The sequence below is a fragment of the Perca flavescens genome, chromosome 2 (assembly GCF_004354835.1).
Source record: "Perca flavescens isolate YP-PL-M2 chromosome 2, PFLA_1.0, whole genome shotgun sequence".
NCBI lineage: Eukaryota > Metazoa > Chordata > Actinopteri > Perciformes > Percidae > Perca > Perca flavescens.
Window position 1 is genome coordinate 40,068,195 of NC_041332.1, and position 16,176 is coordinate 40,084,370.

The window sequence follows — 16,176 nt, forward strand, 5'->3', positions numbered from 1 at the left end:
TTATTAGCTTTTCATGTACTTTATTGTACTATTTCGATACTTCAACTTGTCATTTCATTTTTATTTAGGCCACTCATTCACTAACTTGTCATCATTAACGTTATGTATTATATTTATGTATAGTTACATTGAAAATATTCTGTTTAGGAGGTGTGATTTTATTTTAGAAAGAACTCGTATCTGAATTGTTCAACACTAGCAAAGATCCTTTCGTTACATTTTTATCTTATTATATACTGTCTATGATTTTTATCCGTTTTTTAAATAAAGATGTAACAAAAAAATATCACTAGCGCGGGAGATTTCTTCCTGTTTCGTGTGGAAGTCACGTGGTGTGTTGTTTTTGGTTTTCGGCCACGGCTGACTTTTACTTTCATACACACCCGCATACCGTCCAGAGCGAAGCAGAGAAACCTCGAGTATTTGGAAGACTATGGAAGAAATCCAGCAGCCGATGCTTGGTCATCTAAACGGGTAACTAGTTGTAACTTTGTGTCTAAGTTCGACATGAGGCGCAAATACCCACCGAGAAAAAGTAGAGGTACCGGTAACGTTTAAGGCTATGAGACGGAAACACCGGTAGGCTGCTGTTGTGTTTTTTTCCCCCCACAGTGTTAAGTTGTTAGGTTTGTCTTCCGTTCAGTCAGTTATTGACGTTTCTCATATTTAAAACACCAGCCTGAGTGAATCTTTAACATTTGTCAGCAATACGGTGTAAAAGTAATCTATTACAATTAAGTCTTACATTTAAAATCTTTCTTAAGTAAAACTACAGAAAAGACGTTACTATGACTAAGCTACTTAAGTATTTGAAGTAAAAGTACTAATTGTGCAGGAAAATGCTCCCCTTTGGTGTTATGCTTTACTGTATACAGGGGCGGATTAAGGTGGTCAGGGGCCCCTAGGCTGCTCTTTGTGTGAGGGCCCCCCCCCCTTAACCATTGTGCTCCACTGGAAAAAATTATTTAGTGCCATACATGGTCCACATGCAAATAAGTTGAACTGACACACACACACACACACACACACACACACACACACACACACAGACACACAGACAGACAACAATTACCACCACACCACATAGGTAAAATGAGAAAAGTACATCATAAACATCAACAGAGATGTAAGTGGAAACAAAACCAGATATTATCCTCTGCCACCACAGCACCAAAATAATTACAATGAAAATGTAACTATAAACAGCAAAGCAGCAGAATTCCCTGGATTCACAGTTCAACAGCAAGCTGGTAATCACTTTTATATTTCTAAACCAACAGGTAGGCTACAGCATCTGCAGCAGTGCAGAACACCTGGTTTTACTGAGGCAAAATCACAACATCACTACCAGTGGTGGAAGAAGTATTCAGATCTTTTACTAAAGTACAGTAAAAGTACTAATACCATACTGTCTTGCATTGAAAATGTTACTTAAGTAAAAGTATGTAAGTATCATCAGGAAAATGTACTTGAAATATTCAAAGTGAAAGTACTGAATGTCGAACAATCCTCAAATTTTTTTAAACAAACCAAACAGTACTGTCAATCAACTAGTGTTTAATGGTCTATTCATCTCAGCTGGACTTGTAGGCCGTTATATTGTTGGCTAGTTTACTTTAGAATAAAACATCAGATTTTATAAACTACATGTGTTCTGTGTGCAGGAATCTTAATTTGTAAAGTAACTAGTAACTAAAGCTGTCAGATGAATGTAGCGGAGTAAAAAGTATAAGTATAATATTTCTCTCTGAAATGTAGCGGAGTAAAAGTAGAAAGTGGCACGAAAAGAAAAGACTCAAGTACAAGTACCTCAACATTAGGACGCAAAGTAAAGTACTGGAGTACATGTACTTAGTTACATTCCACCACTGATCATTACTGAGACACAAACCACTGTGCAATACACTAAACTGTGAATACAGTCGACTCAGTCGAATATTCACATTCATTGTCAACAAATTTTTTTGTCCACCGTCATTACAGCGCGTAACATAAGCAAGCATTGCTTGTGGCACTCGGATCCCTCATGTTCCGCTAGGCGTACAGCTGCATTTTTCCAGTCATTTGAATATCACTGTTCCCAAATAATTTGCGTGACACAACACAATGCCTTTTGAGGGGGAATACAACAGACATTCTCTTGGCTGCGTTTCACCATTTGCCAGTTTCATTTTAAACAGGGTTTTGGAAAAGTAGCCTACCTCTTTTGGTGTTTATGTTGTCTTTCTGAGGCAGCAACATCTGCGTCTTTGTTCTGGCAACTTTTAGGTCCCATTTTAATCCAATATGCCCTCATGTATTCATCAACTTTATCCCAACATGCAGGATCAGAGCTATAGGTAGCAAGATTTTTCGGCCTCTTTTTGTGTCCTCTCCTCCGCAGCAACAGGTGGAGGGGGTGCGGGGATTCCCTCCATCTCTGCCGGGGGCGTGGCTGACCCATGAGCAGGTGAACTGTGTCTGCAGCATGGCGCTTTGGGTGGCTGGAGTCTCTGACCCGGCCCCTCTGTCTCAGACTCCCTCCTATGATTGGATAGATGTGACCCAATCTATCCAATCCCCTGCTTTTTTTTTTTTTTTTTTTAAATGTTTTGTATGGGCCAATTAGGGTCTTTTTTTTTTTTTTTTTTTGTGTGTTCGCTGAAGTAAATTTAAAATAATAAGTAATTGTCTAGGCTGCAGCCTACGCAAGCTTGTGCATTAATCCACGCCTGACTGTATACTGTATTGTTCAATGATTAATTGTATGCATTAATAGGTGAGCTGTATTTTAATGAATCAAATAGCTACATGATATAGGCATACTATTTGGTAGTTTAATCTATCATAAAGCATACTTATTTGATGATCAAATGTTTAGTATGTTAGACTACATTTTAAATGCAATATTTCCCTCTGAAATATTGTGGAGTTGAGGTATAAAGTAGCATAAAGTGGAGACGCTCAAGTACAGTACTTGTAATTTGTTAAATTCCACCACTATTTTGTAACAGTATATGTTTGATAAAGCAGGCCTATAGTGAGCACTAATGCTGTAAGATCAATTACGTGATAAATTGGTTGAGAACTATCATTGATGACATTTTTTTGTTGTTAAAAACTCAAAACCAGCAATTATCTGGTTGCAACTTTTCAAAAGTAAGGATGTATTGCTTTTTTTGGCATTTGCATAAAATCTTCATGTATATGTTACACTTTCAGATCAGAAGAGCCACTGGGCATGCTGCCACAAAGGCTTAAAGGTTTTGTGATCTAAGAGAAAAACTTTTCATCTTCTCTCTGTCTTTTCGTGTGGTGTTTCTCTTTAGCAGCACAACTACCAAACGGGAAGACTACCTGGAGTGGCCAGAGTACTTTATGGCTGTAGCCTTTCTGTCAGCACAAAGGAGCAAAGACCCAAGCTCACAGGTGTGTGTATTGTGTATTGTGTGTTGTGTGTGTGTGTGTGTGTGTGTGTGTGTGTGTGTGTGTGTGTGTGTGTGTGTGTGTGTGTGTGTGTGTGTGTGTGTGTGTGTGTGTGTGTGTGTGTGTGTGTGTGTGTGTGTGTGTGTGTATATAAGGGATGTAACAAAAACTTTTTTGTTAAAAATCACAGAAGGCAGCCTAACAGACAGATGGGCAACAGACAAGGGTACAATAGGCATGGGTCCTCGGGTAAAGGAGATGGTGTTCCTTTCTCACAAGTCCCCTTTCAAATATAGGGAAAGGAAGTTAAAGGGGGTACATTAAGTGTCCTTGACATTTGTTTTGCTTGTTTCGGAGATAGCCTACATGAAGTTTGTTGTTTTTACAGGCCTCAACAGTACAGGAATAAATATAGTCTTCCATATTTACTATATTCTGCACGTTATGTAGGCACATCCAAAGTGATAACGTACAGATCCCAGGTGTAGTTCAGATTTATAAGACTGTAATATTCTGGTTTTACCTTTTTGGTAAAAAAAAAAAAAAAAAAAAAAAAAAGAACAGTGTCTGTACAGATTGCAATAAGAAATGTCAATAAGGAGATCCAGACAGGTAGAACTATAGATAATGGGGACTATAGTAGTGGTGAGCACTGTCCCCTCACAACAAAGGTTGTTGGTTTACATCCGCAGGGTGGCTGGCTTCTTTCTGTGTAGAGTGTAGATGTTGTGCTGGGGTTCGCCTAGTCTTGCATTGCCAGTCCTTCCTCATCAGCGCTGTGGAGGAGGGTCTGGCTAGTCCACATAGCATTCTGGGATGGGAGAAAAACGTGCTTTGGTTAATTGGCATTTCTTTAGACCAATCACAATCGGTGCTAAGCGCCGGACAGAGCAACAGTGCCGCTGCAAAAAAGCCTCGGGAAAGTACTTTTTTTTGGTGGAACATGTGTACGTTCAAAAGTTGTTAGTCGTGCAACAGAAAACTCAGATTGGACAGATAGTCTAGCTAGCTGTCTGGATTTACCCTGCAGAGATCTGAGCAGCAGTTAACCATATTTCTTATAAATCGATCAGAGTTTAAAATGCCAACACAAAGAAAGCGTAAAGTGACAGAAAACCGGTCCAAATAAGGGACATCCGGCGGAATTTCTGGCGGCACCTGTACAATCCCGGAAATTAAACGTCGTCGATATAGACTAGGGTTTGCCTTTATAGTATTCTAATCTGGATTCACATTCAAATTCCACCTTCCATAATGGCATAACTGGAAGGTTTTTATTACATCCAATAGCTTAGTTGTGCAGCATAGGGGAGAGGCCCAGCGAGGCCCATAAGCTCATTATTGCAAGTAAACAAAATGGCAAGATGCTGTCAAAGCAAACTGTAGAGTAACATTTGCACAACTAAACTGTGGAACCTCTTTCCCTCTCTGCAGGTGGGGGCTTGTATAGTGAACCAGGAGAATAAAATAGTTGGCATTGGTTACAACGGTATGCCAAACGGCTGTGATGATGACCTGCTACCGTGGTCCCGGTCTGCTGACAACCAGCTTGACACTAAATACCCTTATGGTGAGAAAGCCTACACATGCACTTCTTGCTTTTTCCTTGCTTTAAATTTTAGATTATCATTTTGTGTTTTGGAATCAAACAGTTTGATTGAAGAAAATGTGCACATACAACAAAGTGCTTCTGGTTTCATCCACCCCAGTCAGGAACTCCATAGTATTCATCTCCAATTGTGTGGGAGGATTTCTGGAATGAACATAATCCAATTGTAGACAACAAAGCCTGTTATTCATTAGCTGTCTATACTATGCTGCTGAGTTCTCTTCATGTCTCAAGTGCTAAACCTTGGCCTGTAGAGGGTGCTAGAGGATCAATAATGAAGCAATCTCACTCTTTCTCCATTGATCAGATGCTCTTGCGTTCTACTTTGTCTTTCTCTTTCTCTCTGTTTCTCTTTCTTTCTTTCTCTCTTCCCTTCTCTCTTGGTGCTCAATTTACGGTGGGATGGTGGGCAAATAAGGAATTTACTTTTTTCTACACTCTTCTACACTTTTTTTTCAACTTTTATTGTCTTTCAATGAACTGACAGTTCCACAGCCTGGTGGTGCTAGAGGAAAGGTTAACATGATATGTTAGGATTTATCCAGAGGATTCAGCCTTCGTCCATGAAAATGTGTCCGGTTGGCTTTTAAAACTAAAAGCAAGTATAGGAGGGATGGACTGGCAGATTAAATTGACCAAGTAGTATTCAGACTTCTACCTCCACCCCACTATCGCGGCTGATAAAAATTAAAGGAACACGCCGACTTATTGGGAATTTAGCTTATTCACTGTAACCCCCAGAGTAAGACAAGTCCATACATACCCTTCTCATCTCCGTGCGTGCTGTAACGCTGTCTGACGGCTCCAGCATTAGCTTAGCCCAGCACAGATCCTGCAGGTAACTGGTTCCAACTAGCCTACTGCTCCAAATTTTGACAAAAGTGACAAAATAACACCAACATGTTCCTATTTACATGTTGTGATTTGTAAGTCTGGCGTGTACAAAAAACAACGTAACATGAGACACAGCCATCTTCTAACAGTAAACAAACCGGGAACTATATTCTCAGACAGGCTTGCTGCAAGCATATCACTCCGCCCAAGTACTATATTCTTCCGCCTGAGAATATAGTTCCGGTTTGTTTACAGTTAGAAGACGGCTGTGTCTCATGTTACGTTGTTTTTTTTGTACGCTGCCAGACACTATAAATCACAACATGTAAATAGGAACATGTTGGCAATATTTTGTCACTTATTCGGAGCAGTAGGATTACTGGAACCATTCACCTGCAGGATCTGTGCTGGCCTGATGCTGCTGGAGCCGTCAGACAGCATTACAGCACGCACTGAGATGAGAAGGGTATGTATCGACTTGTCTAACTCTGGGGGTTACAGTGAATAAGCTAAATTCCCAATAAGTCGGCGTGTTCCTTTTTAAGTAAAAAAAACATCTTTTTCCAGATGCGGTGTCATGGTTACTCTGGATAATCCACAGACCTCACGTGGATAGTTTTCATAGGGACTATTTTCAACCAAATATAAAATATAATGATTCATAACTGGTTCTAGTATAGTGCTTTTAGAAGGGAAGGACGTGTTTTTTGGTCTATTTCTCCAGTGTCATAGACACACACCATCGTTGTATATTATACCTGTCTTACCCTGGCTCGTTTGCGCTACAACCTAATTAAACTTAAAACAAGGGAACTTGACAACGTCTTTTATTGACTGGGGACCATCTCAATTGCTCTGTCCCACAGTGTGCCATGCAGAGATGAATGCAATTATGAACAAGAACAGTGCTGATGTGAAAGGCTGCACCATGTATGTGGCTTTGTTTCCCTGCAACGAGTGTGCCAAGCTCATCATCCAGTCCGGTGGGTGTTACACACACACACACACACACACACACACACACACACACACACACACACACACACACACACACACACACCTTTTGTAACATTCAGTGTCTAAAAATAGGAACTTTTCTTGTCAAACCCCCCTTCATATATGAATTATATTATCACTGTTTCCAAAATATAGATTTTGCTGCCCCAGAATAATAAGTTTCATTTTTAGTCGCTAATGTTCAGTCACCTAACCTTGGTCTCTCTGCAGCAATAGCCTGCCGCAAACATCCGTGTCAACACTGTATATTTTAAGAAATTGATTTCATGGTGTGTGATGAAAGTTTGCACTCCCATGTAGAACATTTGTGTAAGAGAAATGTATACACACAATGTAAACTATTAGTTTGGATGAATCGCACAGCCTGCCTCCACAGTCCCCGTGCTCAGCACTCAAGCAGCGCAGCAGAGAGGAGCACTGGGAGCAAGAATATGCCTGAATATGAATTAATCCCCCCCCAACCCACATGGTGATGTTTCACTGTGGCCATCATCAAATGCCAAGTCGGTAGACATCGCCCATCCCTATTCTGAGGCCTTTGGCAACTTTGAATCATACGCAAACAGTGTGAATTCATACACAAGGTTTTTCCTGCATAGAGAAATAGGAGGCGGCTGAATCCATCAATTTGGTGCTGCCTCCAGCTCTCAACAAAACTCTGAAAACTGGTATGTTTAAGGAAAACATTATTTTCTAACCAGCATTGCAATTGGATTTTTAGGATGTATTTCATAGGCTTATTTAATATTTATTTAATACTACATAAACTGAAACTGAATGAAATGGAGCATAGCATATTAAACTGGGCCTGCAATAACGTGTAGGGCGGCCTAAAGCCTATACACATTCCTTTTTATGGTGCCCCACAATACTAAGGTACTATTTACATATACATATACAGGGCTTGACATTAACTTTTTGAGGCACTTGTCCTTCGGACAAGTACATTTATGTTTCACTTGTCCATGCATAAAAGTCACTTGTCCGGGTAAAGATTCATCATTTTATAAAAAAAATAGTGTTTTGCTAATGCAGAATTTTAACAAACCATTGAAAGCATCCAAACACTATAAACATTAATACAATTCTGTTGAAACAGTAGAAACAAACGTGCCCCAGGTTGATTTCCCCTTCAACAAGAAAAAAGGATCTCCAGACTCCATAATACAAAGTAATATGTTGCACGCCGGTGTGCAGAAGTTAATATATTGAGATTCTAATTCAATATTAGAAAGTTTGTCATTACTTTCAGATTCCTAGTCAATATTCTAAGTTACTTAGTCAATATATTGAGATACTAAGTTGATACTTTGAGATATTGAGTCAATAAATTGAGATTGTAAGTCAATATTTTAAATGTTCTTATTGGTTTGAGATTGTTTGTCAATATTCTTAGTTACTAAGTCAATATATTGAGATACTAAGTCAATATTTTGAGTTAAATCAATATAGTGAGATATTAAGTCAATATATTGAGATACTAAGTCAATATTTTGAGATAAGTCAATATATTTAGATACTAAGTCAATATTTTGAGATAAATCAATATATTGAGATACTGAACAATATAGTAAGATATTAAGTCAATATTGAGATACTAAGTCAATATTTTGAGATAAATTAATATATTGAGATACTAAGCCAATATATTGAGATTCTAAGTCAATATTTGACATTTTCTCATTACTTTGAGATTCTTAGTTTATATTCTGAGATACTAAATGGTAGTGGTGACTTGAACTTCTACTATATCTAAAATAATTTTGTAGACATAACAATGGAATTTGCCACTAAATGTTGGTGTTAACTTTTTTTATACAATTTCACAAATTTCTACCCGGCAGAGGCTGAGTTACCGAAAGGATCCTTTTAAAAAGGTGTAGCTACTTTACAGTTGATTATTACCTGATATTTAATCTGCATATTGTTTTTATTATTTTTGTTCAAAAAGGAGCAAAAAAAACCGACATTATAGAACGGCTTGTTTATTGCTAAGGGAAATTTAAATGATTTATTAAAAATGTAACAACAATAACTTATAAAAATAACTTATTTCACCAGTAAGTTCCTGTTAAACGACAAAAACAACCACTAGTTGTCAGCATTTTAACTGTTTACTCCAGCTGCTAGCTAACGATAGGCTAACGTTACTTGCTGTTGAGTCTAGTGTTAACTAGCGTAACATGCGGCGATGTTTAGGTTGCCTCTAACGTCCGTTTTCGGAGCATCCGAGAGAAGCGCAGGCATTTCAGTGGCAACGCGTTGCAATTCGGTCCGGTAGATAACGGTCGTTAAGGCACCGGTGCCGTATTAGCACCGGGTCTCTCCTTTTCTGTCAACGATGTGACGAGGAGGTAACGTTAAGGCGGAGTTAGTTAGCAAGCTAACGTTAGCTAACTAACACCGGCAGGTTCAACGTGCTTTCATGCTGCATTGCTTACAGAGGACGAGCTGAACAGCGGGCTGGGTCTAACGTTAGCGGTCCGCTGACCGGGATTGCGGGGGAAAGAAATTATAGTTTCAAATCGGTAACATAGACGTAATGAGTGGCACATGAGTAGTACAAGACAAGTAGACAAGTAAATTTCTCTTCCACTTGCCCTACAAAAAATCCACTTGTCCCGGACAAGCGGACAAGCCTTAATGTCGAGCCCTGCATATATCATCGTGTTTTAATGTAAAACATACATGTGGAATGCACAGTGAATCCAGATACAGTTTTTTTACGAATAGACCGATTTATCTTTGCTAATAACATGTTGGAATCATGTTAATGTACTCTTCAGACCTATTTTAATTTTGGGAGGAAAAAAACTTTGAAAAAACTATCCAAAAATAATTTGGAGCCCCCCCTGCAGTGACTCTCACTCCCTGTTGAAGAACTCTGCTTTAGAAAGCTTAATTTCGCCATCACTAGTCTAAATCCACACTAGTGGCTGTAATGTTCATTGCATCTCAACCTACACATTTCTTGGCCAGTGTGAACAGCATACTCCTGATTTTCCCATTCTTGGAGCCTTTTTGGAGCAAAAAGTGTAAAGATTGTCCCGAGAGTAGTCAAGGGAATAATTAGGACACGTCCTGTGGTGAGCTAGGGTACTAGGGAGTCAAATACAGCACTTAAATCAACTCTTCCTTTTGAATTTTGTTCTCTCTCTCTTACTGCTTTCAATTGCCATGCACTTCTCCAGGTAAGAAGCACATCTCTGCTAAGACTAATAATGGTCTTTATTTTGTACTCCTGCCTTCTGCATCTCTTCATAATGGCTCCCTCCCTCCCTCTGTCCAGGTATTAAGGAAGTGGTCTATCTTTCTGATAAGTACCATGACACGCCGGAAATGGCCGCTTCAAGAAGGCTGCTCGGTATGGCAGGCATACAAAACAGGTGAGTTAAATGTTTGCTCTGGCACACAAGAACAAGTGCACACGTTTTTATTTTTTATATTATTAAATAAGGTCATGGGATACACAAATACCCACAAAGGAACATATACTAATACCACCATCTGAGAACAACAACAAATGAGAGGAGAGAAACAAAAAAACAGTGGACGTGTTGCTTTTTTGCCTTTTTTTTTTTTTTTTTTTTTTTTAAAGAAACATTTCACCCTGTTACCTTTTTGTTTAGTCTATATCTGCAACCTTCCACTTCCGCGATTGGTCCATTGCTACCGGAAATTCCGCCAGATGTCCTTCATTCTGCCAGATGTCCGTTGCCCTCCGCTTCCTTTGTGTTTGCGTTGTAAACTCCGGTGGATTTGTGAGGACTATGGTTAACTGCTCCTCAGATCTCTGCAGGGTAAATCCAGACAGCTAGCTAGACTATCTGTCCAATAAGAGTTTTCTCCCGCACGACTACAACTACTTTTGAACGTACACACGTTCCGCCAAAACAAGTTCCTTCCGCTATTTAGCAGAGGCACCGTGGCTCCGTCCGGCTCTTAGCTCTGCCCAAGACGATTGTGATTGGTTTAAAGAAATGCCAATAAACCAGAGCACGTTTTTGGTTGGGTTCAGAGAGGTGACAGAAGCGCTGCCCGAGAAATGCGCTACTTGTGGATATTTGCGGTGCTTCGTATCACTTGATGCTCCTGTTTGGACCATTCCCCCAACACTGAGAAGGACTGTGGGACGGGCTGTCGTTCTCTCTCTCCCTCTGTCTTTTTGTTCTGTATAGCCTAACCATCATAAAAAAAATTTAAGTAGCCAAATGTTAAACTATAAATACTAACTGGATATAGTTGATGATGATAATACATATATTAGAAATATTTCTTATTAAATATTTCTTATTTATTTCTTACTTATAAAGTAGGCCTATATTTTTGACATGTATAAAGCTAATTATCTTAACTTTTTAGTTCCCTGATTATTAATCATGAAAAGTGTGACACTGGGATATTCCTGTGACCATAATCATGTTCAACCTTGCTTCTTATGAGGTCATAAGGAGCAAGATTACCTCCCCTTTCTCTGCTTTGCCCGCCCAGAGAATTTGGCCCCCCTTGAGAGAGAGAGAGAGATTGACATCATGGCTTTCAAACGAGCAAAGTGGCAGTTGGTCAAGGCCACACCCCCACCCTCCACCTTCGCCTATATAAAAGAGACTTCAGATACAGTATTAGGGGACCACTAAGGTCTATATAATAGAGACTTCACATACAGTATTAGGGGACCACTAAGGTCTATATAAAAGAGACTTCAGATACAGTATTAGGGGACCACTAAGGTCTATATAAAAGAGACTTCACATACAGTATTAGGGGACCACTAAGGTCTATATAAAAGAGACTTCAGATACAGTATTAGGGGACCACTAAGGTCTATATAAAAGAGACTTCAGATACAGTATTAGGGGACCACTAAGGTCTATATAAAAGAGACTTCAGATACAGTATTAGGGGACCACTAAGGCCTATATAAAAGAGACTTCAGATACAGTATTAGGGGACCACTAAGGCCTATATAAAGAGACTTCAGATACAGTATTAGGGGACCACTAAGGTCTACATAAAAGAGACTTCAGATACAATATTAGGGGACCACTAAGGCCTATATAAAGAGACTTCAGATACAGTATTAGGGGACCACTAAGGTCTATATAAAAGCATCCAAAGAGCACCATGTCATAGGACCTTTAAACTTGCTTCGCAGTGCAGGGCCCAGGGGCCTCATTTATAAAATTTTGAAAAAAAATTAGCTCGATAATTTTTCTGGCCACAATAATTTCCATTTGCATGCTTGTTTGTTTTTCTCTCTCTCTCTCTCTCTCTCTCTCTCTCTCTCTCTCTCTCTCTCTCTCTCTCTCTTTCTCTCTCTACCAGAGAGACTGGAGGACCACTCTCGGTTCCTTAGCATAACGAGGAGTGAACCCTCTTTGTCAGTCACATGTTCTTTGTGTGGGCGGGACTCCGGACGGGAGAGAGAGAGAGAGAGAGACAGAGAAACACTAGTTGAGAGTTGGAGCAGGGTTTCCCGCAGCACTTTGCAGTTAAGGCGCCGTCAAAAAAAAAAAGTATAAGAGCGATATCAACCGTGTTACTCGGCGTCCCGTTTTCTCCCTTTCATTCCAAACCATACAGCTGACAACCTGCAGGGGGAGGGGGGGACAGGCTCGGATAAATATAGGGTACTAGATACATATAGGGTACTAGATACATATAGGGTACTAGATACTAGATACATATAGGGTACTAGGCTCGGACATACACGCCGCTGTGGACTTGTGTGTGTGTCTGCCCCCACAAAGCTCCGACCTGCAGAGGAGCAGAAGCCGCACCTTCGCCAAAATGAAGACCGAAAAACAGAACTATTTTGCTACAAACATTTACTCGCCATGTGGCAGATAGCCATATAGATAGATTTAATTTATTAATTATATATTATTTAAATGTAATATTTAGTGTTAAATGTAGTACAGTCTGTAGTCTATCGCACAAACACTCGAGGAATCCTGCAAACGTTTGACAGCCAGCAGGCTATGAATTACCTGGGAGAACATACGTGTCACAAACGGCAAACAACAGCGTGAAAGACGACATACTAAAGAGATCAAAGACATATTGTGGATATTTAAAATGTCTTCCACTTCCAGTGTTAAATATTCTTTAGAAATAAAAGTTTATTGATCTTTTAAAAGGCGTACCTGCATTATTATGCCATTATCATTATATTAATGAAAATGGTGTCTCAACAACAATATTATCGTTGATCGCAATAATTTCTGGGACAATTTATCGTCCAGCGAAATTTGTTATCGTGACAGGCCTATGTGGCGTACGCACAAAAGAAGAACCTAAGGGGAAAACGTGCGGTCCTCCACAGACATTCTAACCCAGACGTAGGCACAGAAATGGGTGAAATGAGAAACGGCGACACAGACGGCAGTAAAACAAATCAAAATATTCCCTTTATTGAGGATATGAAGAATTCACAAAGCCATTCTTACAATTAATATCCTACTCAAACAACTGTTTGATTGATCTGCGGTGAAAAACCGACAAAATAAAACAAGATCCTATCGTAAATTCAAACCGATATATTTGCCAAGAAAACTCAAATGTTCTGTAATTATATTGGCATGTTATGGAATTTATTCTCATGAATAATACGATAAACAGGACAAATAGACTGATGCTGTTTTCGATGCCTCCATCTTGCAGAACACGTCGTTTTAATATAGTCATCATGTACAGTATCATGTTGTGTTTTATACAGTATTTTAATGGCTTTAGATCATTTTATTTTTGTTTTTAAATGTTTGTTTTTATTGTAGGTCTAAAGCATGTTTTAACTATAGACCTTTTTCACGGCAGACATTTTGACCTTTCATAGTAGGAAAAGCCCAGCTGAAATTGATAACATAACGATGGCTCAATTCCATCAAGTGTCCCAGTAAGATATTTCAGTGAGTCAGCATGCCCAATACCAGGACCTCTCCTAAGTGGAATGCAGCCATCAGTAATGGTTTAATACCAGGACCTCTCCTAAGTGGAATGCAGCCATCAGTAATGGTTTAATACCAGGACCTCTCCTAAGTGGAATGCAGCCATCAGTAATGGTTTAATACCAGGACCTCTCCTAAGTGGAATGCAGCCATCAGTAATGGTTTAATACCAGGGCCTCTCCTAAGTGGAATGCAGCCATCATTAATGGTTTAATACCAGGGTTTCTCCTAAGTGGAATGCAGCCATCAGTAATGGTTTAATACCAGGGTCTCTCCTAACTGGAATGCAGCCATCAGTAATGGTTTAATACCAGGACCTCTCCTAAATGGAATGCAGCCATCATTAATGGTTTAATACCAGGACCTCTCCTAAGTGGAATGCAGCCATCAGTAATGGTTTAATACCAGGACCTCTCCTAAGTGGAATGCAGCCATCAGTAATGGTTTAATACCAATTCAATTCAATTCAATTTTATTTATAGTATCAAATTATAACAAAAGTTATCTCGAGACACTTTACAGATAGAGTAGGTCTAGACCACACTCTATAAATTCCAAAACCCCAACTGCATTGGGGTCCGGCGTTGGACGTGCGTGCGCACGGTTTTATAAATCCGAATATTTCTGTGCGTACTCACATCCTATGTTTCGTCCGTAAGCCACTTGTGACGCAAAAACGCCCCCCAGTTTTATAAACGAGGCCTCAGGTCACAGGTTTTTATTAGACTCACTTTAGCAGGCTGTAAAACCAATGTTTTACAATTTGCCCAAACCTTGTGAAAATGTATCAGGCTTTGGGCCAGATGAAGGTGTGACTTGATAAGACGATGAAGAAGTGACTTTTATCCTCATCCATGTTTTATGTGGTGTAGTCCTCATACCTGTGTGTCCCTGACTTATGCGTTTGTTTTTTTTCTCCTCTGTGTGCTTTGGCAGGCAGTTCAAGCCCAAGAGGACTGAGATTGTCATTGATTTTAATTCTATTAACCACCCTGGAATGCTGAACAGTGCGACCAAGTGAAAATGCAAACAGCTCACCTTGGGGGGGCTGCAGAATGAGGCACGGAAGTAGAGGGAGACTGACAAGATTGAAAGAGACTTTGATGCCTCTTTTCTCTGTCTTCTTGCCCCCTGCTTTGTCCAAAGAAAAACTCAAGGATACCTTGACTTTGGCGTCTTTTGATATTTTGATTAAGGTAGTTTAATTTGACGCTTCGCCCTTTGTGGATGGCTGTGGCAGAAGGTCTTTCAATGCTTTTTTCCTGTTAGAATTCCCTTTAGTTTTAGGCATACACAAGGACTCTGAGCACACTGTCTTGAGTGCATGATATTAAAATTTTCAGTGTTGTGAATCCGATCTTCTCATGGTTGTCTGCACAGGGAAACAACAGAAATGTTTTTTTTTCCTCCTTAAAACAAGGTTTGAGGATTAATACAAAGGCACCTTGACATTCAGTTCATTTGATCTTTAACATGGAAGCTGTCCAGTAAATCACTTTTTGAACCCGTTTACAGAAAGTAATAATGTAATAAGTAATAATTTAGCCTGTGCCTATTTTTATTGTATTTTATGTTTTGACACTCCTTTGAAAAATTTAAATGGGCATCTAATGCTTTACTGGCAAGTACAATTTTGCATTCAATAAAACTTTGGGACCGCATGAACTAGTTTCCACTGTGTGTTCGTTATTGTTGAATACAATTCAAATGCATGCAGTGTGTAATTTATGCTAGACAGTGTTATAGGACAAAATTGTCCATTGGTTTGTTAGGTAGCTTTTAGAAACTGCTAAACAGATTTTAAATGTCCCATGACATGGTGCTCTTTGGATGCTTTTATATAGACCTTAGTGGTCCCCTAATACTGTATCTGAAGTATCTTTTATATAGGCCTTAGTGGTCCCCTAATACTGTATCTGAAGTCTCTTTTATATAGACCTTAGTGGTCCCCTAATACTGTATCTGAAGTCTCTTTTATATAGGCCTTAGTGGTCCCCTAATACTGTATCTGAAGTCTCTAGACCTTAGTTTTATATAGACCTTAGTGGTCCCCTAATACTGTATCTGAAGTCTCTTTTATATAGACCTTAGTGGTCCCCTAATACTGTATCTGAAGTCTCTTTCCCGAAATTCAGCCTTGTTGCAGAATTACAGCCACTAGAGCCAGTCCCACAATGAGCTTTCCTTAGGATGTGCCATTTCTGTGTCTGTAGATATTGAGGAGGAGAGTGGGGGCGGGGCAAGGTGGAGGGTGGGGGTGTGGCCTTGACCAACTGCCACTCTGCTCGTTTGAAAGCCATGATGTCTCTCTCTCTCTCTCTCTCATGGGTGGGCCAAATTCTCTGGGTGGGCAAAGCAGAGAAA

The 16,176-nt window shown here is 39.6% G+C and overlaps 1 protein-coding gene across 2 annotated transcripts; it reads left to right on the forward strand.

Annotated features, from left to right (window-relative positions):
- Positions 1-306: 306 nt before the first annotated feature.
- Positions 307-15,477, forward strand: dctd (dCMP deaminase). 2 transcript variants are annotated; one of them, XM_028601045.1, is made up of 6 exons: positions 307-474; positions 3,309-3,408; positions 4,840-4,975; positions 6,715-6,831; positions 10,155-10,251; positions 14,749-15,477. In XM_028601045.1, the coding sequence occupies exons 1-6, from the start codon at positions 434-436 to the stop codon at positions 14,831-14,833; spliced, it is 576 nt and encodes a 191-aa protein (XP_028456846.1). In that variant the 5' UTR covers positions 307-433; the 3' UTR covers positions 14,834-15,477. The 2 variants fall into 2 exon arrangements, with proteins under 2 accessions (XP_028456846.1, XP_028456854.1); XM_028601053.1 differs by having other exon boundaries at positions 3,312-3,408.
- Positions 15,478-16,176: the final 699 nt, after the last annotated feature.

Bases quoted from the DNA above. Each gene is read 5' to 3' on its own strand.
- dctd (XM_028601045.1), top strand. From the start codon at position 434: ATGGAAGAAATCCAGCAGCCGATGCTTGGTCATCTAAACGG. The intron at 475-3,308 runs GTAACTAGTTGT...GTTTCTCTTTAG, and splicing joins ATGCTTGGTCATCTAAACGG to CAGCACAACTACCAAACGGG. The intron at 3,409-4,839 runs GTGTGTGTATTG...CCCTCTCTGCAG, and splicing joins GCAAAGACCCAAGCTCACAG to GTGGGGGCTTGTATAGTGAA.